General features: G+C 45.1%; 1 protein-coding gene across 2 annotated transcripts in view; it reads right to left on the reverse strand.

The window, feature by feature from the left end:
• Positions 1-26298, reverse strand: part of USH1C (USH1 protein network component harmonin) — an 844250-nt gene that overhangs the window by 655572 nt on the left and 162380 nt on the right. For both annotated transcript variants that reach the window (XM_069623780.1, XM_069623779.1), the window contains exon 4: positions 4042-4180. In XM_069623780.1, coding sequence (XP_069479881.1) covers positions 4042-4180 — 139 coding nt within the window. The remainder of the gene's footprint in view (positions 1-4041; positions 4181-26298) is intronic.

The following is a 26298-nucleotide window of genomic DNA, read 5'->3' on the forward strand; positions in this document are numbered from 1 at the left end:
ACGTTATTACACTTTTTTTCATAAGAAAAATAAACGATCATTACATGCAAACACCAGAAAAATGGGAACACACAAAAAAAGCGATAAATCAATTTAGGTAGAAGAGGAGTGGTGTAAAATGCAATCATGCTAGTAGACATTCATAACTGTTACTGCATGATGAGTCTTCAAATGAGCAGAGATTAGTGAAAAAAAGCAGGTGGATGAAATTTCAGAAGCTGTTGGATTTAATATGAGACGGCAATTTAGAACAATGAATTGCCTGTCAGCTCTTCTCATTCACATGGATTTAAACAGTGTCCAGTGCCATCCGCTATGAAGGCATGTTGAGCTAATCCGAGCCGCACATACCGGGAAACCCAGACTAGGCAGCTTTAAGGTGCTAGGAATGGGTGAGTCAGCTCTTATCTAGACCCAAACTCCACTGAGCAGGAACAAGTGTACGCTCTCTACTCCATTCCGATCCTTCAACTCTGACCTCTCTGAAATGGACGCCATCTCCCCATAGGTGGCCTCTGTAATGTGTCATAGAATACAGTAGATCCCAGGCACCAGACCTGCTTTCCGACAAAACAATGTCCTATTGTGGTTTCATTATGCAACCTTCAAAATGGTTATTTGTTGTTCCAATGTGATGGCAGCATATTGGGAACATACTATAATGAATAAGAAATGCAACCAAAAAATAAAATAAACTTTGGTGAAGTTTTGCTTTGTCTAAAAGCATTGAGTAGGCACTCGCTTAGCTATGGATCGCAAACCATTTGCCACCCTTTTTCTTGTTATGGTCAGGTACTACCATATTTGGCCATGTAGATGCTCCCAAGTACTCGCATCACATGGCCTACCATATCAGGGGTTGCCATCATTTGCTCAGGTACCGTTGCTATCAGAATTGACCCTTGACGGTTCACTGGAAGCGTAATGCTTCATTGGTGCTGTAGGATGACTGGAAGACCATTGCATGCAGTGTTCCTCTTGTTATCAGTGTAACCATATTTTGCACTGGATCTTCACCCCCTTCTGTATAAAAGATATTTTTAAAATGTGTCAGCCATCTATCTTCGCCTATGGATCCACCCTTTTCATAATGTTTGCCTGGTGCTGTAGGATGACCAGAAGACCATCACATGCAGTGTTACTCCTACATCTTGCATTACAGAATCCACCCAATACACCACCACCATACATTACAATTCTGTATAAGGGTTAACGTGTGCACCAAGTTACAATAGCAGTCAGGGCTTCCTCAGTTGCTGGAAAAAAGTATCTCTAGAACTTGATACCAAATTAGGACACCTCAGCCTTTGTAGATACCTTGAGGCATGGTTGTTTCCCCAATTAATAACTCCATTAATATATCAGTGAGAAGTCTCCAGATGCTGCCCTCATAAGTTGCTTTTCAGAATGGCTAGTGTCTAATAAACCCAACAGTGTTACCCTTGGGGACAGTTACCGGGGACCACTTTGGTGTTATTCGATAACTGTGCAAGCATTGTAACAACCAACAACCAAGAGGCACCCTTCAATAAAGAGGTTAGTAATAAAACAGCATGCATCCTGTGATAGTGATAGCAGTTTGATTGGACCAGTGCCAAAGCACAGTTGCATATATATATATATATATATATATATATATATATATATATATATATATATATATATATATATATATATATATATATATATATATATATATATATATAGGGCAGCAGTCGCCGCCCTACTATAGTTAAGGTGAGTCGGACTCCCATAGGAACCCCTCAAAATTCTGTCGTTAATAACTTTTGATTCGAGTAACAGATTTGACCGAAACCTCGAAAGTGACTAAGGACACACACCCCCCAAACATCCAGACTGCAAAGTTTCATAAAGATTTGTTAAAAAATATGAACAGTTATCAAGAATACAAAAAGTTTTGTTTTTTCTCAAAAACTGCGGCCTTCTTCCCATTCATTTTCCCATAGACAAACAAGGTTCATTTTTACCAAAGCGCACAGCCCAAACCGCTGGACGGATTTGGAGCAGGTCTGAAACAACTTGGGCATGAGCATTGACTCGGGATCCATGCGTGGTTTGGGGGTTTGGGGTTATTCTGTGCAGTCATTATTTAAATATTTGACTGAGAAGTGGGTTCTCGTTTTCAAATATAGATAACTATAACTCAGGGATTTACCCAAAACCAGTGTTTTTATAAATGAAACGACTGCCATCTTGTTTTTCTCTCGATGTGATAGATAACCATGGCTATAGCCGGGGATAACAGGAAATGAAAAGTTGTTAAAAAGCTTTTTGCAGGTTAAAATAATTGCAAATGATTTTAGTCTAGAGGTGAGGAGGTTGCTGGAGGGCACTATGTAACATTTGGGAGTTATACGAGGTCCAGGGACTGAGTTTGCAACACAAAGCTTTCTGTAGCCGCGGCTATAGATTTGAATAGCCGACATCTCAAAGCAAACTGCGTCACAGAAGCAATGTGTGTTTTGGGGGGAAAGGGAGAGGGCTGGGGAGGTGAGGAGGCCACCTGAGGAGTGGGGGAGCTGGCACAGATGAGAGTGGCACTTGGTGAGGAGGCCACTTGGTGAGGAGGCCACCTGAGGAGTGGGGGAGCTGGCACAGATGAGAGTGGCACTTGGTGAAGGGTTGGGGGGCAGGAAATTATTTTTCTCTGTGGTTTTCTGTGGTTTTTCTGATATTCGCAGCTATATTCAAGGCTGTACAAGACTACAGATAACCGCGGGTATGAAGAGTTCTGTGCCCGCGGCTTTAGATTTTGCTGTGTCTGTGTTTTATATTGTTTTAAAAGTTATTTTAATAGGTATAGTGACGTCGGGGGTGAAAAATTACTGGCAGTGATGCGGTAGGTATTTGGCAGTGTGTTTTCAGACTTTGGAGAAAAAAAGAAGAACATTGTTTTTTGATATTAAGTGATTTGTGTATTTTTACAGTTTTTACAGTTTCTATTTCTCCTCCACAGTCCAGCATTTCAAAATGACAATGACCAGCAATGATGATGAGGTGGTGTCTGTGGCTTCAGCTTTACTGTCACAGAAGAAGCGATGTGCACAAAAAACCTAGCTGACAGTTGGCAATATTCCTGCGTAAAGGACCAAAACAGCAAAAAGGAGATTGAGGAGGTCATGTGTAATTTCTGTGGCAATGTTTTGGAGAGGGAACCTTCACACAAGTTATTGCAAAGCTTGGGGACATCCACGTTAATTCAACATCTTGTCTGAGTTCATTGGGATGAAGTGAATGAATCCTATAGGAAGACTCATGTGAAAAATAAGGTCAAAGCACATGGAGCAAGATCAGTACAGCAGTATTTGTCATCTGTGCCACAGACTTCCAATTCAATTACCAGCAATTTTCCACCAACACACACCCAACCTCAGTCCATCCGGCCCGCATCCGATCTTTCTAATTTTATTGTGATGTGCAAAACCTCTCACAGCTTGATCGAGGTGGGAGGTGGCACCCTAGATGCTTGGGGCAAGGCTCTTTCAGAACATACTGCCAATTGCCAATACATGCCCCCTAATGCGCAGCCTATGACCACAATGATGATATATAACTAACATGTGACAGTTAAAGCACCCTGGAATGGTAAACATATTTGAGCAAGCATTATATAGACATACAACTTATTATTATTTGCAATAATTATATAGAAGCAACTTAAACAATAAATATGTGATTTAGGATTGGCAGTGTGCCCTGAGAGCTTTCCAATATCAGCCTTCTCTGTTCACTGAAACTGGTCATCCCGTAATTGTGGGTGTTTAAACTTCAAAGCAACCTCGAACAGATGTCCTTAAAACATACAATTTTTTATAGGTATTCCTTAACTAATGATAACCAAATGTGGTTGCCATTATACTAATTTTCAGTTAGAGGAGGACTGATAACCAATATGAATAACAGCTATTTTTAGAAAACATAGAAAATTGGCTTCATTACCTATTAAGTAGATCACTGATAAACATTTTACTGTGTGCAGTTACTGTGGAAAAAGGCAAAGGGGCCAGTAAAATATCTTACCTGAAGGCCAACATTGTCCGCTTGCCCTTCTTTGAGTATTTGAGAGATGAAAAGTCCAGAGTTAAATTCAAGCCCTCCTCTCACACTTAGTCCAAGTCCTTCGGGGTGCAACCGATCCAGCCTCACCTCCTTTAACTTTCTAAAAAGTATGAAAAATCAAGAAGTCAAACTAGCTCAAGTCATGTCGGTCATTTTTATTGGCTGTAATTCCTTTGTGATTGGTGTGGCTTAGAGATTTATCAAACCAATACATCACAGCAACAAATGCAATTTATTTTAGGAATGACATACTTACAAAGCTATAAGCAAACATTAATAATTTCCTTTAATAAACTACTATTGGTTTGCTTGACTACGTGTCATTTAAACGCATAACTTAATAAAAGTGAACATAATTGAACACAATTCAGACACCTATGCATGCACAATTTTGTACATTAACGGCTTCAGAGGTTACATTTTTTTTTACTTTGATCATGTTTTGAGCAGCTTTCAACATGGCTCTTTTCCCGTAGGAGAAAACATTTTTATTTTGGCTTTTGCCCATATATCCATATATCTCAAAATCGGCCACTTCAATTTTTACACATTTTTGCTAGTGTCTACATTTAATGTGGAATTGGGGAAGTGAAAAATTAATTTGAAAATCGACTTGGCCAATTTTGAGATAATAACATTTGGAATGGATCTATATATGATGCATGTGAAGAATGAATGCCCATATTTCATACAAACTAAAGACAGAGAGTATGAGTTTTATAGTTCGTACATTATACAATTAACAGTTTGTATATCACACAATTAACAAATCCTAAAAACTCACATCAAAGGGTGTCTCAGTTGATTCTTATGACAGTTTTAAGGTGATGGAATGCATTTACAATTTTCATACAAACTCTACACAGAGCATATGCGATTTACAGGTCATATATAACACATTTAACATCTAAACACTCAAATAAAAGGAGAGTGACAGCTGAATTTAATGTCAAAGAAGGAATAGATGTAAACTTTTCATATGAAAATGTACATTTTAGGAGGCAATACATGAGCTGAATGAAGGTAATTTTATATTAAAACCCTACTCGCACATTTGTGATATAAACATTGTGTATATGAAAACTAATAACATGCTCGTACAACACAAGCACATAATACACATGTGATTAGTACACATAACATGTACAAGTGCTCTCTCATACACTGACGACATGTGCACCTGTGACATATGCACCTACATCATGAGCTCCTACGAGACATGCTCCCACGATTCATGCTCCTACCGCACACACTCTTAAAACAAACATTTACCACACACTCTTTCGACACATACTCCTACGGCATGTGCGCCTATGACAATAACATGCGCTCCTACAACAAACACTTGCCTATTACACATAGCATGTGGACGTATGACACTTGCTCTTATGGCACATGTTCCAACCACATACATTCTTAAGATACACATTGTAATGACACACAATCCTAGGATAAGTGTTCCTAAAACACACACACACACTAAGTGTACTTAACATATAGACGTACAAGTGCTCTCACATGCACCTACAACATATGCACCTATGACACACAGTCCTACAAACACACTTACTGTGCACTCTTACAAAACACACTCCTACAACATGTGCTCCTACAACACGCGCTGCTTTAACATGTGCTCCTACAACACACACTTGCCTACTACACAAAGCATGTTGACGTACAATACATGTTCCAACTACAGACACTCTTATGGTGCACCCTTATCACACACTCTTATGACACACACTGCTACAAAACGCACCCCTACAACACATGCTCCTATGACAACATGCCCTAGTACAACACATAGTCCTATGACATACATTCTTACAATACATACTTCTATCACACAGGTGCCTACAATATGCGTTGCAATCACGTGTGTAAAGCGTAGGAGTTTCACAGTTGGTACATTACAAAATGAACATCTCCTAAAAAATTACATCAAAGGCAAGTCATACGAACTGTACACAGAGCTTATGAGTTTTGCTTTTCATACATTAGGAAATTAACATCTAAAAAATCACATTAGACCAATGTGACAGCTGACTTTGATGTCAATTTTAAAGTGATGGAATACATGTACACTTTTCAATTGAAAATGTACACTTTACGAGGCATACTGGAGCAGAATGGAGGTACATTTTATATTAAAATCCTATGTGTACATTTGTGATATTTACATTGTTTATATGAACACTAATAACACAAACTCTTACAATGCACCCTCTTACAACACACACTCCTACGGCACGCTCTTATTAGTGCTTCTACCACATGCACTCCTATGACATGTGCTCCTACAACACATGGTCCTACCAACCACACAATCTTTAAACATACTCCTATGACACGCACACCTACGAAATTCACTCCCATTACTCACACTCTTACACACTCTTACGACACACACTGTTATCATCCACACTCCTGACATATGCTCCTATAACAAATGCACTTACAACATGTAGATGTGTGACATGTGAATGTATGACACGCACTCCTAAGGCATATGCTCCCATAACACACCATCTGGCAGAATACACTCTTATAGCGCACACTCACGCTCCTACAACAAACACTCCTTCAACACAAGCACCAACAATACACATGACACGCAATCTTATGACACTTTTACAACACAGAAACATACAACACATGCAATTATGACACATACACTTACACCACGCTCTGTTATGCAACATACTCTTATGCCACACACACTCACTTATACTACATGCTCTCACAACAAATTTTAGTGTTAGTACAAACACTCAAAAACATCACAGTGGAACAATCCACCAACCTATCACAAAGCTGTGTACATTCGTCCAGCAAATTATGCTGTAGCTGAGAGCAAAAATGTCCTATGTGTGGCAGTATGGTCAATGCAACTTTTAGGACCCAACATTCCTTTTCCCCCCCTGAAAAATCTTCACAAAACCTTCCAGGGAGCTTCAGAGTGGGGACTATATTATTTTTGGAAAGTTTGGCGTAGTTTCATCGAATAGTGCAATTCCCATACAGTCGACAAAAACTCGCTTTCAACTTTCATACTGAAGTTGACAATGACAACATCCTTTTGAAAATCATATTTGCAAAACCTGTGATATTTTAAGCAAAACAACTATTGATATATCTGTACATGTGTAGTTGGCACTAAGGGGCAAAATAGAAAGAAAAATATACCACAAAAGGAATATTTATATTCACAGTACCCAGAAAACACAGACACACCTTTATTCAGTCATGTTCAGTAGGTTGGAGGGAAATATTATATGACATATGTATTGCAAAAATTGCAAAAAAAATATTCAATGAACGGTACAGGATGATCAGCTTCACCCAACATAAAGTAGTGCCGTTGTATATGTGCAGCAGGGTCAGAGGAACAAAATGAATTGAAAAACAAAAAATACTGCACATCTATTTTTTTCTAATATGCTCTGTAACACATATTTTCCAAATAAGTTATGGCTGGAGCGCAAGACAACAAAACACACAAATGCAATAGTTATTGTCACTAAAGCGACCGCAACTCAAGCATAACCACCATGACACACCTTAGCATGACCACTACCACTGAATTTCAAATATGCTTTTACGTTGGGGGGGGCTGTTGCACTCGTTACAAATGGCCACCTGACACGGAGCTCTGTCCCAAAAGGCGATATCCTGACGGAAATTCTCCTCTGGTGCACTGCTTCTCCCTCCTGCAGTGACCTCAAAGCATTGCTACTGCTCCTGTGCGCCCGCAGCCTGAACCCCTTGCCCTGGGTCCGCGCCGCCACAAAGATACGCGGGACTGATTCCAGCCCGGGTGCCGACGCTGCTCGGTCCCGCCTTCGGCTCTAGTGCGCTCCTGCTCCGAGGCTGGGGATCGGAGGCCTGCGGCGGGGAGGGGCGCGGGAGCCACGCACTGCGGCCCTCCTCCTTTATCCACCGGCGGCCTGCGTGGGCCGTACGGAGTGGCCTGCTGCCTGCACGGACCCGGTGGTCCTTGACACGGCTCGGTGCACCGCTCCTCTGCCCTATTCGAGAAGACTTCTTGCGGTGGGCCTCCGAGGTGTTTCCTGGACGCCTCAACCCCGGAGGCCTCACCACAGCTGGGCACCCCGCCTTTGCTGCCTCCACTGGACTGGGGCCACGTTCTACGGGGCCCAGGCGACTGCCTCGATCAGGGGCCCTCCCTGACTTGAGCGCCCACCTCACGCTGCACCCTGGGGGCGGCGTGCTGGCACTCGACGCCTGTGCTGGTCGGGGGCCTCCCTGGATCCGGGGTTCCTCTACACTGCAGAGCTCCCTGCTCCGCTGCCCCTCCTGGGTGGCGTGCTGTCTCCCGAGGCCCGCTGGGCCCTGCCACGGGAGCCCCCCTTCCGGGGGTGTTGCAGGAGCAACTACCTCGCCCAGGATGATTATGGTGAGTCCTGGAGCCCCCTACCTCCATCACTGCCGGTGCTCGGGCATCTCCCACCTCCCCCTGCCTTGAGACTGCCACCGGGGCCCGTGCCCACCTGTACTATACCTTGTGAGTGCTGTGTTGGACAACTTTCAGCGTACTCCACACCCCCGATCAGCAGCAACACACTAAGCCCGGGCTGGACACTTTTCAACTTCTACACATCCGAGGGCTCTGTGGACCACTCCTAGTACCGGAACCATACCTTTGGCTCAGACTGTACATCGGGCGAATCCCTCACTCCGTCGGGACACCCCCTGAACCGGGGACCACTACTCCTGACTCTCTAACTGCTGTGTGCCCCGATCTTCAGGCTAATTCCTATTTGCTTAAGACCCACATGCCGTGGCGCTCCAACAGCTCACTCCACGGCAGGTGAGGCGCTCTTCCCGGCCTCTTCACTAGAGCCCACAGATACTGCTATCCTGAACACTGCTGTTGCGCCGGTCCTCTGGCCTCCAACCCCTACTCCATCCCTCCAGGATAGTCTACACCGGTGACCTCACCTACGACCCATTTCACCTGTGCCCACCGCGTCCGGCTAGAGGAATTCCCCTTGGCCCCACTGGCGGGCAGCCAACTACACCTCGACGGACTCCACCTCTAGTTACTGCTTTACACAGCATTGCGGTTCGGCGTGCTTCTCGGCCCTTGAACACCCTGATATCCCTGCATGACCCCCCCGGAGGTGCAATTTCCTTTTTGCTCTGCTTCGATACACCTATCACCCCCCTTGGCCCTCGGGCCTCCGGTCCATCTGGCGCCATGACCAAGGGAGCGGGAAAGAAGCAAAGCTCGATCAACATGTTTACGAAGGCCTCTTCCGGCTCGGCGGCTGAGGAGCCGGGCCAGGAACCGTCCACCTCATCGTCCTTGGTCCCCTCTGACTCTCAGAAAATGATGGAATTCATCCGGGAGGGATTCACCACACTCCATAGTAAACTAGATGACATGAACGGTACCATATCATCTATTAAAGCCCACATGGAGAGGACTGATGGCCGGGTAGCTGAGATTGAGACACGAGTCAGCGCTACCGAGGATCACCTGGACTCCCTCAGGGCGGAGATATCCGCGCTCTCCTCCCGTGTCACTGACGTTGAGTAAAAGAACGAGGACCTCGAATCGCGCTCGCGACGCAACAACCTATGCATAATTGGAGTACCTGAGGATGACGTTAAGGAACCTATGGAGAACTATGTTGTACACACCTTACTAACACTACTTGATTCTCCAAAGCTCTCCCCACAATTTACCGTTGAGAGAGCCCACCGAGCCCTTACTGCGAAACCCAGGCCTGGCGCGCCTCCGCGACCAATCATAGCCATAGTTTTAAACTTTCATGACAACGACGCCCTCCTCAGGGCGGCGAGAGCCAAGAGGGAACTCCTACTGGTGGCTGCAAGGATCCATCTCTATCCAGACTTCTCGGTGGGGGTTCAACGAGAGCGTAAAACATTCCTAGCAGTGAAGAGGAGACTACGTGACTTGGAGGTCAAATATGCTATGCTATATCCCGCCAAACTAAGGATCGAACACTCCAACCGGGTGTACTTTTTCACAATTCGCGAGGAAGCATCCAGGTTCATCGATGAGCACTTTCCTGGCTGATCCCCCTCATTGGGGTGCCCGTTTGGTGCTGCAGGGTTCCTCAGCTGCCTGTCTACCTTCTCGAGCGCCCTCCGACTTGGGGCGCCCAATGGGCCTTGTGGCGCGCAAGTAACTACTCAGTACGCTGTTTGACTTGCCCTCACGGCGCCCATTCACCACTTTTGAGTTCCCGTTCCATTGTTGTTGGACTCAGTTACATGTTCTATTTACTTGATAGGGAGGTCCGTCCTCCCGACCTTGAGATCATTGCCTCACTTTGTTTGGCCGTGCCTCCCCCTCACTCACGGGGCCCTGGCCGGGTTGTGCACCTGGCCACTGCTAGGCACCATGTTTATCCTTCATGTGCCTTACGGTTGGGAGCATCACTGCCTGGCCAGTACACAGGCCCCCTCGGCGTTGATGCCACTGGTTTGGATTTGGTTGTTTGGCTTTGGGGTTACCATTCCTCTGTTTGGGGGAGGGGTGTGGGAGGGGAGAAGTAATGTTGGGTTATGTGTTAAAAAAAGGCTTGGCAATCGCGAGGATGGTGGAGCATGGGCAACACAGCCCGCTGACGCTGCAATGCTGGACAGACAGTGCACGGGCCGAGGGTATCACTGTATTGCTATCCTGTAACCATTGACAAATCTCTCTGAACTGTTGTCTGAAGATAACTAAACACTCATGAGCTGGAATGTTCGGGGCCTGGGTAACTATAAAAAAATTAGACAATTACAACTGCAGGCCGAACGCCATGGGACCAAAATCCTATTTCTACAGGAAACACACGCTTGCACTGAGCACTGTGGAAAGTTTTCAAAAACATGGGGCCCTCAAAGATACTTTACCAATTACTCCATTCAGAGCCGTGGAGCCATGACCCTGATTTGCAGGAGCCTCAAATTCAACCCCATATCTACACAGATTGACCCTCAGGGCAGATATGTCCTTCTACACGGCACCCTGCAGAATAAAGAAATAATCCTGTTAAATATATATGGCCCTAACATCGATGACCCTGAATTTTACTTACATCTCACGAACCTTCATTACAGCTTTCCCCTAATACCTATTTGCTGGGGGGGTGACTTTAATACTATATTTGACGTAGACTTAGACAGATCCGGGTCTAGGCCCCGCCAACTCTCCAGAGCAGCCTACACTACATTGTTATCTTTTCCCCGACTCTCTATAGTGGACGTATGGCGACTCCTACACCCCGATTCCCGCTCCTATTCCTTCTACTCCTCGGTACACGACTCGTATTCCCGAATCGATAGATGGCTGGTTTCCGATATACTTGTCAGAAATATAACCGACCTTAAAATCCTCCCTAGAACTCTCTCTGACCACTCGCCAGTGACCATCACTCTCGCTTGGGGCCCAGATCACGACCGAGTTAGGCACTGGAGAATGAAACCCTACTCTCTCCTCGACCCTCTCTTCAGCTCCGAGCTTGAGACCGCCATCGAGGAGTTCTTCGAAATTAACACCAATACGGTATCCTCACAGGCTACCCTCTGGGAATCCTTCAAAGCATACGTTGGATGTATCGCCCTGTCCAAGGAAAACGGTATCCTTAAAACAATCCACAGAGAGATCGCGGTAAGCGAGACTGCCCTGTCCACACTGGAGGCCCAATGCTCGCTTCACCAAACCCCGGAACTCCTAGCATGAATTGGTGCGGAGCTCGATACGTTCTGCTCCCTAGCGGACCGTGAATTACATTTTTTCGGATAATCCGGGCCTTGCAAGGAAGTACGGTGAGGGTGAGCGTCCAAGCCACTTTCTGGCCAGGCTTCTCCGTCGGGAGTTCAGCACGCCGCCCATTCTGGGAGTGGAGAAACCAGATGGCTCTCTCTTATCATGACACCGCAAGAAATCAACTCCGAATTCCACTCCTTCTACGAATCCTTGTATGCCAAGGCAGATAGTGCTTCCTCCACGGAGATTGATACCTATCTTGACAATCTTCCTCTTTCGACCCTCTCCCCTGAGACCATCGCCTTCCTTGAGAATCCATTTACCCTCGAGGAATTCTCAAACGCTATTGACTCACTCTCATCAGATAAAGCCCCTGGTTCCGATGGTATCCCCGTAGAATTTTACAAACATTATAAATCTCTCCTCCTTCCCCACTTGATGGCCCTCTGGGATGAATCGGTAGAGGCGGGCCGGCTCCCCCCCTCGCTACGCGAGGCCACGATAACCGTCTTACTGAAACCTGATAAACCCCCCACTCAATGCGACTCCTACCTCCCACTCTCGCTCATTAATAGCGATGTCAAAATTTATGCCAAACTCTTAGCTCAACGTCTTGCCCCCTACATGCCACACATAATCCATCCAGATCAGTCGGGATTCATCCCGGGGCGCTCCACCTCCCTGAATTTGAGACGCCTCTTTAACATTATAAGTAGAATCAGCCCAAACATCCAGGCAGTAGCCGCGACACTCGATATGCAAAAAGCTTTCGACTCTGTCTCGTGGAAATATCTCTGGCGGGTGCTCGAAAAATGCAAGTTCAGTCCCTGCTTTCTCTCCTGGGTCAAACTGCTATACTCCGATCCAGTGGCTAGGGTCCGTATCGAGGATCGGTGCTCCCCCCTCTTTCCAATAGCTAGAGGAACTAGACAGGGCTGCCCCTTTTCCCCCCTGGTCTTTGCCATCTCAATGGAGCCATTCGCAGACATGCTCCGTCAATCCCATGCACACAGGGGCTTACGCACTATGGGTCAGTCAGACATAGTATCCCTATACGCGGATGACGCCCTCCTCATTATTCGCTCTCCCGATACCAATTTGGCTCCGATACTGGAGGATACCATCCTTTTCGGGTGCTTCTCTAGCCTCAAAGTGAACTGTTCTAAGTCCACCCTGTTTCCAATCACTGACTGCACACGCCCCCCCCCGAACACTCTGGGGTTCGCTTGGGCCCAGTCAAACTTCACCTACCTTGGTGTAGTAGTGTCTCGTCACTTCGAAAATGTTTTTGAGGAAAACTACCAAAAGTACCTTACAAACCTCACAACGAAGTCACTGGGTTGGGACAAACTCCCAATTTCACTTGCGGGTAGGATAGGAGTACTGAAGATGCTGGTGCTATCCCAACTACTGTACAGATTCACCAACATCCCTCTTTGGCCAGGCTCCGGTTTCTTCCAGGCATTGACTCGTATCCTTAACACTTTCCTCTGGCACACTGGCGCGGTCAGGCTCAAACTCAAAACTCTGGCTGCTCCATTGGAGGTGGGCGGCTTTGGTGCACCCGATTTCCTCAAGTACTGGCTAGTCGCACAAAACCCAATACACTTCATAATGTGGCGGATCCCCCACCCCTCCTCAGACTCGAGAAGCTATCGGTCAGTGACCGTGATATCCGGTCCCTGATTGTTACACCCGCACCGGCAGTGCCGGAGTCACTTGACCCAGCGACCTGCACGTCATTGGCCATATCAAAAACTTGGAAGTTGTTGGGAGTCGCCCACCCATTTCATGGTAACTTACCGCTTTGTAACTTCCTCCCGGGGGTCCCACGCGTGTCCTCTCTCGTTGTTCGCCGGTGGGCAGAGGCAGGCTTCGAGCTGCTCCGCGATGCCTTTGAACAGGGAAACTTCATCGAGTGGTCTGACCTCCCATTGCCCTATCGGCGGAGCCCTTCTGTCTGGATCCAGTACTCTTCCCTTCGGAAAACCCTCAAACACATCTACCCCTGCTTCCCAGCGATACCACCGGACGAGCTCATAGTCACGGAGTTAACCTCCCCCTCACCCACTCGAGGTAAAGTTCCCAGACTCTACACCCTGCTGCAGTCCAGAGATGTCCCACCATTCACTAAATTGAGACAGGCTTGGGGGGGGCGACCTTGGGCTGGAAATGTCGGATGAGCGATGGACTCGCATGTGTGCCCGCATCCATGGAGTGTCCTACAATTCTCGATTCAAGCTGATTCAATTCAAGGTGCTTCACAGATACCATTACACCCCAAACAGACATCACATCTCAAACGATTTGCCATCAAGCTGCCCTAGGTGCGGCTCTGACAATGCTGGTTATATTCACATGATCTGGTCCTGCCCACGCCTCGCCAAATTCTGTAGCACTGTATGCTCAACAGTGTCTGATATGCTTGAAGTCTCCATCACTCCATCCCCAGTCAGATGCCTTTTCCATGAATTCCCCGAACTCCACCGAGATTCTAAAAAACTAGCTGGGTTATGCATGATACTCGCAGTGTGCTCCATACTTTTTTGCTGGCTCCGGCCTGCCTCGCCTACCCACGCTCAATGGCTCAGGGCGCTTAGATGGGCCTCAGATACCGAGGAATCCTGGGCCGTACAACAGCCGACCCATTCGAAGCCCAAAGACGTTTGGTCAAAGTTCTGTGCATGTATGTCTCCCATCGACACTATCTCTGATGCTTCATCTCATCTCCTCCCCTCCCCCTGCCGTCCACACTCTGCCTGCTAAATAGCCCCTCCTCTATTCCACACTTACCCTCGCGCGTTCTGGATGTGCTCATATCGCCTTGAGTCTGCAATATATGTTTGTAATTCTTCCCCTTTTTTGCACTGTTCTAAATGCAATTGCCTGTTTGCTTGCGCTTGTTCTTGTGTTGCCATGCCAAATAAATAAAAGTTTTAAAAAATATATATATATATGCTTTTACGTTAAATCCCTCTAACAACGATTTCTTGATGAATTATTCTTTAAGCAAAATGTTTTGTCACTAATTTCTTTTAGAATTATTTTGTACTGGGCATGGCCTTAGAACATTCCCTGTGCACTCCAATCCTCATGATGTGACCACTTGGGGAAACTCAGTGGTAATTTTCCTCAGCCAATGTCCCTGGCACTCGCAATCCCCCTATTAAAGCCACTGGGCAAGGGTTGTGGTCATGTTCTGTGGCCACTTTGGCCAAAGCAAGGACACCATCCTTGCCACAGGCAGCCCGAAGCACCCAATTGACCAATTAGGCATGGCCTCTTATCAGGCACAGTGGCCCCTTTGCCAGGCACTGTGAGTATACAATGGGGGGCTTTTAGCTGCCGCTAACTACCAGACCTGTTCACACAGAGGAAATGGCCACTGGGTATTGCTTTTGGCCATGCCCTAAGCATCCAAGTGGCCCTGCTGAGTCTGCAGGCTACTTGGGGACCCTTAAAAGTCCCCATGGATGAGCTGGGTTAGTGGAGATATGGCCCGTGCCAGCAGACGAGACTCTGGTCCACAGACCAGCCACAAACCTATCGTTCAGCAGACAAAGCTGCAGATATAGCCCATAAGCCCCATTAAACAAATGAAAAACAACATTATATGGGTATAATGCACCTCTCTCTCACCAACCTGAATTTGCTTGGAGTTTGGGGGTGATCCAGGGGATTTCAATATCCCTATTTTCATAATAGTTGCAGTGTAGTGCATGAAGGTACCCACAAAATTTCTGAATAACAATGGAAACCATTTGTAAACATTTTTTGGGGCCACAACTAATCAGATTCACTTTATTTTACTAGACAAACCGATTTCCCTTACTAAAATGCATCATATCAAACCACAAAATCTCAAATCAGCCAATTAGAACTCTCAAAATGACGTTGGGGCACACAAATATGGCCCAAGATGCAAGATACCTCCAGTGAGATTTTGCCCACTTGTCGATGATTTCTTTTTAATTAAAATAGTGCTGGATTGATTTTTGCTGAACCAACCAAAAATCCCCAGTCAGCTTAAGGTGAAAGCAGACGTTGCCCATTCAGGTTTGCATCCAATTTTTGGTATTCCCCTCTGCTAATGTTCCAGGCTTCTAGAATTGTAGGAACATGCATAATGCTTCTTAACAACAGGATTCCAGCCTTGGCAAAAGCACATAACACATCACCCACCAAATGGCTACAATTACGCAAAGCCGCCCAACAGTTAAGTTAAAAGACATCTCCTATACTTTAACTCACAGGCATTTTGAAACCACCCACCCACATGCTAATAGCTGCGACGTTACTGTGGGTAATGGGAAAAGATGTAGCATCTGGACATGCGACAGCAGAGTGACTATGAGAGGTTGGGAGTGGAACAAGAATTGCCATAACAATTAAACCAAATAACTATTCAAATCTATGGCTACATTTGCTCCTCAGTGTTTCTCTAGCTAGTGTGCTAAACATTCAGTACTCCACTAATTAGAATAATGTTTAAAACCATTTGAGCTCATTTACAATGGGATGTCTGCACTGATAAAGTCCTTCCAGGGTGAGCAGAGCTGGGATGTTATTATCACTGAAGACAGCACCTTTATTGTAGCTCACAGCCCCCTTGCCTGACTTGAATCTAAAGTAGTCAATTGAAGCAAACCAAGACAACAGATACCACAATGCAATGGATGAAGAAATAGAAGCCCCGGGATGGGGACAGGCAGTCATACATATCCAAGCACCTCTCCCTCAGACCACCCTGATATGTTCTTGTTGTGGAGATGAGAACAGCTCAGCAACGGATAACCACACCTTAACACTGTAGCCACTACACCCAGGTGGCATAGTTATGGAGTAGTGGGGGCAGGGTAGAAGAGCAACTACTGAGCTGGCTATTGCAGGATGACTGTTGAAAGCCTACGGAAAGAGAGCCATCGCTTGTGCAACACATAAAGAAGCAAATGGCATTTGTGATTATGCTGCAAGTTAAACAGAACATTTCCACATAACAACTGTGTGTAGTGTGCCCTCCAAGATACCTACCATACATTGGCACAGTTGAATGTGCACACCCTCTAGAACATAAGCACACACCCTTGATGGTTTGCAAGTATAAAATGGCTTTTATCAGTGCACATTTACCTTCACCAAAGAGAGAAAGCATCAGTCAGTTGGATGCAACTTGGCTGTTCTCTACTAGGCCAGGCACTTTGCAAGTAGTCCATATAGGTTGAAACCTCTAATACTGTTTTTATGTATTTATTTAAATTCTTATGAGGCGTTGCATGCCCCTAAGCCTCAAAGCGCTCCAAGAGTAGAATGAGAGAGATACCATAGAAAATGAGTTCAAATCTATTCATGTAGATTGAAGAACAAAGTCTTCACATGTTTCTTAAAGACAGAAATTGGTTGAGATGTTTTGATGTCCATAGGCAAGTTGTTCCATTCAAGTGGAGCATTAAGTTCAAAACTGCAATCACCAAAGTTTTTTAGGCGAGTTCTTGACTGGATAAGCTGAAGAGTATCAGATGAACGTAACACTCTGCATGATGTTTTCTTAACCAGTCTATTAGAAAGATAGAGTTGTGCCTTGGCATTCTGGCATTTATAGGTGAGACACAGAATTGTGTGCTTACTTCTCTGCCTCACCCGAAGCAAGTGAAGTTTCTTCCTAACTGCAGTGACATGGTCCCGTCTGGCCAAGGTAAAGACTGCCCTCACGGCTCCATTCTGAACAGTTTGTAGCCTTTTCAGATTCCCTTCAGATGTCCCAATCATAAAACTGTTACAGTAATCCAATCTTGGATTTATTAATGAGGAAGCCAGGAGAGATCTGTTTGAGAGAGCGAGATATGGTCTGATCTGATGTAATAACTTAAATACATATCCACAGGATGAACAAATGGGAGACCTGTTTCTTCATTGTGAGAGTATAATCCAGCATCACTGCCAAGGTTTTCACTGTTTTGCTCGCTGGTATAACATTACCCGCCACCTCAAATTATTTGTACTGTTCCGGGTGATTCTTTAGTCTAGGACTGGATGCCATAGTAAGCAACTTGTTTTAGAGTCATTGAGGGCTAGTGAGTTAAATGCCATCCAGATTTGGATTTTGGCATAGATGTAGTTCACAACTTCAGCATCCTTCTGATAGTTACCAGACAGCTCAAAGAGGATCTGGGTGTCATCCGCATAGTTTGTGAATTGAGCATCCAGATCCCCAAGAAGATCTAGAAAGGGTCTGATATAAATATTAAACAGCAGGGGTGACAAGCAAGAGCCCTGCGGACCACCACATGTGCTAGAAATGGGTGTCACTTGAGCTCTCTCGACCGCCACTCTTGAAATTCTAGGGCCCAGAAACGATGCAATCTGCTTACCTGCATTCTTAAAAGAATTGGAAACAGTCGGAAATCTGTTGTATAATAGATCATGGTCAATGATATGAAAATCTGCAGAGAGATCTAATAATAACAGCAGTGCAGTATGTTTCCTTTCAATAATTCCAGTAATATTGGATTTTAAATCCAAAAGAGCGGTCTCAGTACCACGTTGGGCACGAAAACCGGACTGATTTGGAGTGAGGAGTTTATATTCCTCAATAGATTTCTGTAGCTGTACATATGCCACTCTGTCTAGGATCTTCATTAGATATGGGACAGCAGTAATAGGCTATAGTTTTTAGGACTAGAGGGATCAAGAGAGTTATTTTTCAAAACAGGGGTGCCTCATACCTCCTTCAAATCTGCAGGTACTTTACCTGAAAGGAAGGAAAATGTATCATGTTAGTGTTTATTTATAATCTCCTTAATTTCCTGTTCAGAGCAAGCAGAACATTCAAATTTAGGAAGATGAGCACAAGAGATGTCATCTTGATGATTAACATTAAAGCCGTCATTCTTGAAATCAAAATTGGCCCATTGATTGGCAATAGCTAGACGGTGTCCAGCAATTTTGTGCGTAAATTCATCCTGAATTTGTGGGCACCAAACAGAGTCCTTCACAATAGGCGGAAAAGAAGATGTGTGATTTTCAATGTCTTTAAGAATTTTAAATCATTCTTTTGAGCTTGATTTTGCATTGTCAATAGGGGCATTATACAAATTCTTTTTAGACTCAATTATGACATCCATATACTGTTGAACGGATTTTTTATATTTATCCAAAGTTGTCGAACACAGATTTTTCCGCCATTCTCGCTCATATGTTCTTTTGGTTTTTCTTGCTTCTACAATTTTGTCCAGAACCAAGCTTTATAAGTAGTTTCCGCTTTTATCATCTTCATTTTTTCTGGGGCTAAAGTATTAATAGTATCATTAATAGCAGATGATATATGACCAAATAGCTCATGCATTTCACCCTCATATAACTCAATTTTCCCCAATTCGGAAGCTACAAGGGAGGAGAAAATGGTCGGTGTGATGTTTTTAATGTTTCTATATGTAATCATAGACCTGGTATTAGTATCAAGTCTTAAAGGGGTGCTGGGCAGTATAATCGGGGTGTTGACAAAAATAATATCAGACCATGGACAGCCAAGGGTGTCATCAGCACAAGTATGAACATTATGCACCAGTAACCAGTCAAGGGTGTGGTCACCTTGATGCATTGGTACCTTTGCCAGCTAGGTATATCCAGTCGCTTCTAAAGTGGGGAGTTTGTCCGATGGGTCATCGGCCCATAAGTTAAAGTCACCTATGATGATGATTGGAGAGTTCATTTTAGTGATATTAAAATATTAATGCCATGGTTGGGAGATCAGCAGACAACTCTGACCCAAGATCTCAGAATAGTATCTTTATTGGACACATCAGAAAATTCAGGGGATTGTATCTGAGCTCATAGGGTTGGTTCAGCAGACCACCATAAATGAAGAAGCCTTCCTTTAGGGCCATGGTCCTCAGTCCTTCCCTCTCTCCTGGACAAGTCCTCTTTTCTGGGTGCAAATTAGTTTCTCAAGTCCCTGGGTTTTTAAGTGCACTGAGCTTCTTTCTTGGCAGTATGATTTGTAAACAATGCAAACAATCATAAATGCCATGTGTGTGCATGGTGGGAGGCGTGTGCATGGATTCCATATAAATCTCATGCATTTCCTCCAGCATCAATATCACATGCTGGTCGGAAATGCATTCATAATTGACAGGCGGATCAGATGAGGATGATGGGAAGGCCTGTCCAATAATTGGAGGACCCCTGGAAAGTCAAATGGAGGCAAAAATGCATTCATATACCTATTATTTATGGATACTAGACACCATTTACCACTCCTCTAAATAATTGCATTTTACACGTTGTGCTGCCTTTTAATTGGTGCCTTATTTTACAGATCATTAAATTGCTGGTATACAAAAATGCCTACAATTATTAAAGGAGAGCATCATTGAGGAAACTCAATGCCAGCTCAAAGGCTATTTGCTTCCCTAGGGGAGTTTTCCAAGATCTAGTCAACCAATGTTCAGTCTATGAATAGTGCCTGAATGCTTATGAGCTTGAGAACAGTGTGTCCATATGCTTTGTGAACACAGCATGCATGCGCAGGCCTGACTACTCCTGTTGTAATACAAAGAAAGAGATAGTGGTGAAATGACTGCATCTTGCACAATTGTATTGGTTGCATTTTGGGCAGATTATCTAGCCAAAATATTGGGACTATATGTTCATTAAACTTCAGTTTCAAAAGAGGAAAACAGTTATATGAAAAATGTCAGTAGATTAACGGATATTGGTGGTTCTTGGTGCATTATCTCCCCTTCTTTAAAAGCTGTAATTTAAGCACCTTGAGATTGATGCATATTTCCAAATTTCATTGTAATGCTGACCACTCGAAACTCTTATTTATACTCATCCTTTTGGACCTCTGTGTCACGTTTGACACTGACAACCACTCTTCCCTCCTCATCACTCTCCAGGACCTTGGGTTTTTTATAAATCTGCTCTTGTCTGGATCCTCTCCTACCGGAAAAGTAGATCCTTTAAAATCTTTTTGCACTCGCAAACCCGTGACCCCCATCCCTCTCACTGTTAGTGTTCCCCAAGGATCAGTCATTGTACCTCTCCTCTTCACCCTCTTTACCTCTGCCCTAAGAAGACATAGCTCATCCATTGGCTTTCACTATACCCTTTTTGCTGATGACACTCAAATATTTTCTCCTTTCCTTCCACCACCCCAGCCATCTCAGAATGGATTGCAAACTATCTCCCTGAAGTTCGTCACTGGATGGCTCTCCAATGCTTCATGCTGAGCTCTTCAAAAATGTAAGTCATCTTTCTCCTGCCTCCCAATGCCATCCTTACCCTCCCCTTTACTGTCTTCTTCCTGCCTCAACTTCTTGCTCCCTCATCCACGGTTCGGCCTACATCTGCAACAATTCATCACTACCACTGCCTCTGCTAATTATATTAACCTCCTCAACATTTTGAAAATTCATCCTTTTCTTACTAACCACTATGAGAAACTCATGGTGACAACAAGTAAGACAGACACAAGTGATCACAGTTCAAGTGTGTTCATTGAACAATGAATGCTGTATGCAGGTTGGAAACACGCCTACTCTAAATCTAAATCTAAGATGGTAGCATGCGTCGACCATCAAATGAAAAATAAGGCAGTCCTAGTGGCGTGTCAAAATAAAAAGGCCTATACTAAGAAACCTATTGCCAAACCTCACACCTAATACAAAAAGGGGTGTGGGATAGTTCTCAAGAAAAGAAAGAAGTGTTCGCAAATAATATGTCAAGATGCAGTACCTTGTGTCCCCCTTCCCCACGTTTTGGACATGGGGTAAGATGGGAGTTCAGAGCCCAGTATAGTCTCGGGCTTCTCCAGCATGAGATGACAGTTCCATTGGCAGTTCTCAGGACCATCTATGGCCAAGTCTCATTTCCTTTGAAAGTCGCTTGCCTTCCGGGCCTGACATGTTCAAATAACCAAAAAACAAAAGTTCTTTTAACCAAATGAAAGTTTGTTAGGGTGATAATGATTCACCCCTGGGTCCCCCTCTTCTGGGCGCTGACCCTTCTCCATTGTTTTCCACAGTTTCACGTAGGATGAGGACTTCACCCCTGGATCCCCCTCTTCTGGGCATTGACCTTTCTGAATTTGTATTACAAAATATACCACAGTCCTTTATCAAACAACTTTGGGTAACAACTTCACCCCTGGATCTCCCTCGGTCGGGCTCGGACCACTCTTGCCTTTTATATTCTTGGGTGATGGCTTCACTCGTGGATCTCCCTCGGTCGGGTCTGGACCCCTCTTGACTTTTATTGGGATTCAATTCCCATTCCTTCACAGTGCTTGTAGCTCAAAGTCTTTCGATTGTATGGGGATTTTGCTTGACTCTCTGTATGACCACTTTGACCTATTTCACATGTCTACCTATGGCCTTTTGGTACTTGTAGTTTATCTCATATGGGGCTCGACCAGAGTCTCTCGAGTTAGCAACCACATGGTGCGGGTTTCCCTTTGCAGCTGGTCTCCCCTTCAGTTTTTGTACTTGTTACAGTTCATTAGCTTTGGTTCAAAACTTGCCACTTTGCGATTCTCATTCATCACAGCCCGGTTCTTATCGGATCTCTCCTCGACTTACCGGCTGTGTTAAACCACTTGGCTTTTGGCTTCGCTGGAGACAAGGCCGGTACCACAAACACCGGAGCTTCACACGCTCCTGCTTATCGGCATATGTTTTCACTGTGTACCGTTGACATCTGCTGCAGGACACTTGTGCTATTGTTCGCGATCTTAGGCTCTCTTCCACGAAGGCTCTGCAGGCCTGGGACGAAAAGGGCAAAGTCACTTCTCTCCTCACCACCCTCTCGCTTCCTGCTCCCTTTACCCTTCTTTTGAACTGACGCGTGGTAGCCGTCTCGTGCTGTCTGCTGTATTCGCCTTGCTCGTACTGTGCTCTTTGGCTCCACCTTTTATCCCTGTGGGAAAGGGGAAAGGGGTGTCAGTTGTGTGCGATTCTGATCAATTGCCTGACTTTGCCTGACCCTTGTATTGGGACATTTCAGGTTAAGGGCTCTGGTGTTAGTTTGTTGTCCTTTAGGTTGTGCGAAAGTGTTTGTGTTGGAAAAGGTGGGGGGGAGTGGTTTAGAATGTCCTACGTGAGAGGAGAGGGAAAAGGTGTCAAAGGACCCCCCATCCAGGTGATCCTCCCTCACTGGTCCACCCCGAGGTACTGGATACAATAGCGATGGCCGTGTCCTGGCCACCTGGATGACAGATCCCCGGGGACTAGCTAGGGAGACACCTTCAGCTTTCTCACACCACTATACAAAAACTCGAATCTTCCCCCTTGTGCTTGGTAAATCGTAATACTGATTGTGCTTACAGCTTGCCCTTCCCCTCTACTCCTTTTTTGCTCTAGACAAAGGCCTCAACCTTGTTACCCACACTCTCTACAGCATACCCAGATCCTCCCCCACTTCGACTTACCAACACCATGTTGGCTGGCTTTCCATGCACAATCACTCCTGTAATGAAATGACTACTTCTCTGCACGAGTACACAGATGTGTAGTGGGTAGAATACTGGCTCAGCCCCATACTACTACTAAACCAGCAGTGACCCCAATCTTGCAGTTGAACCGGGCACAGCCCGAAAGGTATAATTGTGCCTCTTTTGGGAATGTGGGGCAAGTGCAGGCTGTACCGTCAGGCGGGGTGTGAACTGATAATAGTAGTAACCCAAACAACCTAAGACCAAACAAGTTTATATACAAATAGTGGTGTTTAATTAATAATAATAAACAGAGCTAATCGGAAACCACTAGGAAAATACCAACCCTCCCCCAGTATAAAACACACACACAGAAGTCACATTTTTGTAAAAAGATGCACTCTGGGTAGATGAGGAGTGTACATGGCCACAATAGGCACAATGTCACTGTTCAAATGATATGTCTAGAAGAACAAGGAAGAGAAGGGGAGCATAAAAGTCATTATGATCTCAAAAGGCGACCGGGGGAGAAGGGCCTCTTCACAGTACCTTGTGATCTTGTCTTTGGATCTTACAGCATTGAGCTAGGCTTTTTGGCATTGAGCTGGGAGTCTGGATGCTTTGTAACTTGGCCTGTGTCACATCAGAGAGCAGTGGCACAGGGTTTAATGATGCTGTGATGTTTGGCAGCTTCATACGCTTGTAGGCCTAAGACGCTAGGGATGGCAAGCAATGTTGGGTCGACGGTGCTGAACAATTCAGCAGTCTCAGGAGTAAAAAAGTAGTTACTGGCCCTTGGCAGCAAGTAAGCTCAGCTCACTCCAAACAGCATTGGGATACTGCAGCGTCATTGACTATAACATTGAAGCAACTGGGGACCAGGTGGTTGTTTCAAGTTTGGAAGGTACAAATACTCAGTGGGTATCATCTGAGAAGGCAATGAAGCTTTGATGTCGGCATCAAGTGAACTTGGAGATGCAGAGGCGGTGGAGCATCGAGGTCAAGCCAGAGTCCAGTGGATCCTGTGCAGCAGCTTGGACAGTGTTGAGGATGCCTAAATTGAGGTGTTTCCATGAAGCAGGAAGAGCTGTGAGTCACTTCCTTGCCTTTATGGTTTCTGGGATTATCAATCCTGGAGCTCCAGAGCAAGGGAAATCCGTTTTCTCTGTACTCCCACTTCAGGCAGTTGGCTGGGGGGCTCCTTAGCCTCCAGTTAACAGGGTACTGGTTCCAGTGCAGACAACATTGAGGCCTTGGTCCAACAGCAGTCAACTGTTCCCTGGGATGGTTAAGGGACAGAGCTCACCACTTGCCTTAGATGCCTTTGTCTTCACCTCTATGACAGAATACTTTGGAATTGGCTGCACTGTCAACAGAGGTCCAAGAGTGAATCCTTCTTCTTTTCTTGATGGTCCAAAGATTAATCTGTCTTCCTCTCTTCAAGTTCCAACGATGAATTTAAAAAAGAAGGGGTGCCTCTTACTTATAAAGGCATAACTGTCACAGGGTATTGGTCCAAAGCAAGCCTGCTGTAAGGGGTCCAATGCAAGCTGCTGTAACAAGTGCCTTGTGCCTTATGACACCAAGTGTACCTTGCCTGAAGGAAATAGAGAGGACAGGAAAAGCAAGAGAGCCAAACAGAGATCAAGATATTGGAACTCTTCCCTTGACCCACCTCTCTTCTCTCGCTACTCTAACTCTGCCTCCTTCCCATGCCCAATGACCTCAAAAAGACTCCAGTGGTCATCACCATGGTATTAGAGTGGATTTATTATGTTAGTGTTGCCTCTGAAGCACTGGTTCCTAGCAGACCTCATGTGGAAGTTCCTGTGCCAAGAGGGAAGGTGTTGCTTCCCTGAACTGGGATGAAAGAGGCAGCATCCTGGCCATTGTTTTGGATAGCAGTTGTAGAGCAAGTACGGTCAGACACAAGTATACATCAGTCATATCATGGCTGTGTCCTGCTCACAGAGCAGACACTAGTATGATATCAAAATTATGCGGATGTATAATTGTGTGTTCTTAGCAGTCACCATGCCACAACCAGGCATGGCTTATTTTACAGATTTGCATGACACCTGACTGACACAATCATACAATTATTAAAATGTAGGTCATAGGTTCAGAAGATTAAAAAAAAACACCTCTGTCTGCAGGAGCTTTGTGTTCCAGTGGCAGTCAGGAATGTACATGTGACCTTTGAAGCTACTCCATGCCACTGCACAGTTGGTACTGGGGGCATCTTTAGACTATCTCAGCAAAGAGACACATTAGCACTAACATTTTTACATGGAGCATTTATGAATGGGGAGATTAATTGGCAGACTTCTATTTCAGAAACAAAGTAAACAAAACAAAGCAGAAGCAGAAACAGAATTCACTGCATCATTTTATGTTAATAAAAATGAGAAAATCTTGTGATATTTCACCCTCACCAGATGGCATTCAGTCAGAGGTGCCTTTCAAAGTGAATTCTCACAGTCTGCAAATCTGTCAATGGTCTTGCTTCTCAGCACCTGGCTGACTATAGCTCAGTCTACTCCCCATATTGTTCCCTGTGCTTCTCGTAACTCCACTGTCCCATGCCCACCTTAAGCCTCCTCTCACCTCTGCTCTTTTTCCCTAATCGCCCCACCCCATTCGAACCCGCTGCCCATCACAATTAAAGACAGCCTGACTGTGAATCTTTTCAAAGCTTGGTTTAAACTTCACCTACTTGCCAAAGAGGGAGGGGCCATGATGCCCTCCCATCATCCGGCGTCTCTGAACCCACCACTCCCTGCAGTGCCACGTAAGTGTAATTTTCTATATTTGTACAGCACGCCTCCTTAGTTTGAAGCGCTTCCTCCCGCCCACCTGTGGGTTTCATTTTAAGGTTGTAAGTGACCTACTTTTGTCATCATTCTGTTTTGTTTCATCCCAAGTCTATGTTCTGCTTTGTTCACACCCTCATAAACTGCCTCGAAACTTGTTCTCATCTTTTTGCTATTGTGCATGCACTTTTCCAGGGAATGCATAAGCCATCTGTAAATGAGTT

Source organism: Ambystoma mexicanum, chromosome 11 (genome assembly GCF_040938575.1).
Source record: "Ambystoma mexicanum isolate Mex_15411 chromosome 11, UKY_AmexF1_1, whole genome shotgun sequence".
Taxonomy (NCBI): domain Eukaryota; kingdom Metazoa; phylum Chordata; class Amphibia; order Caudata; family Ambystomatidae; genus Ambystoma; species Ambystoma mexicanum.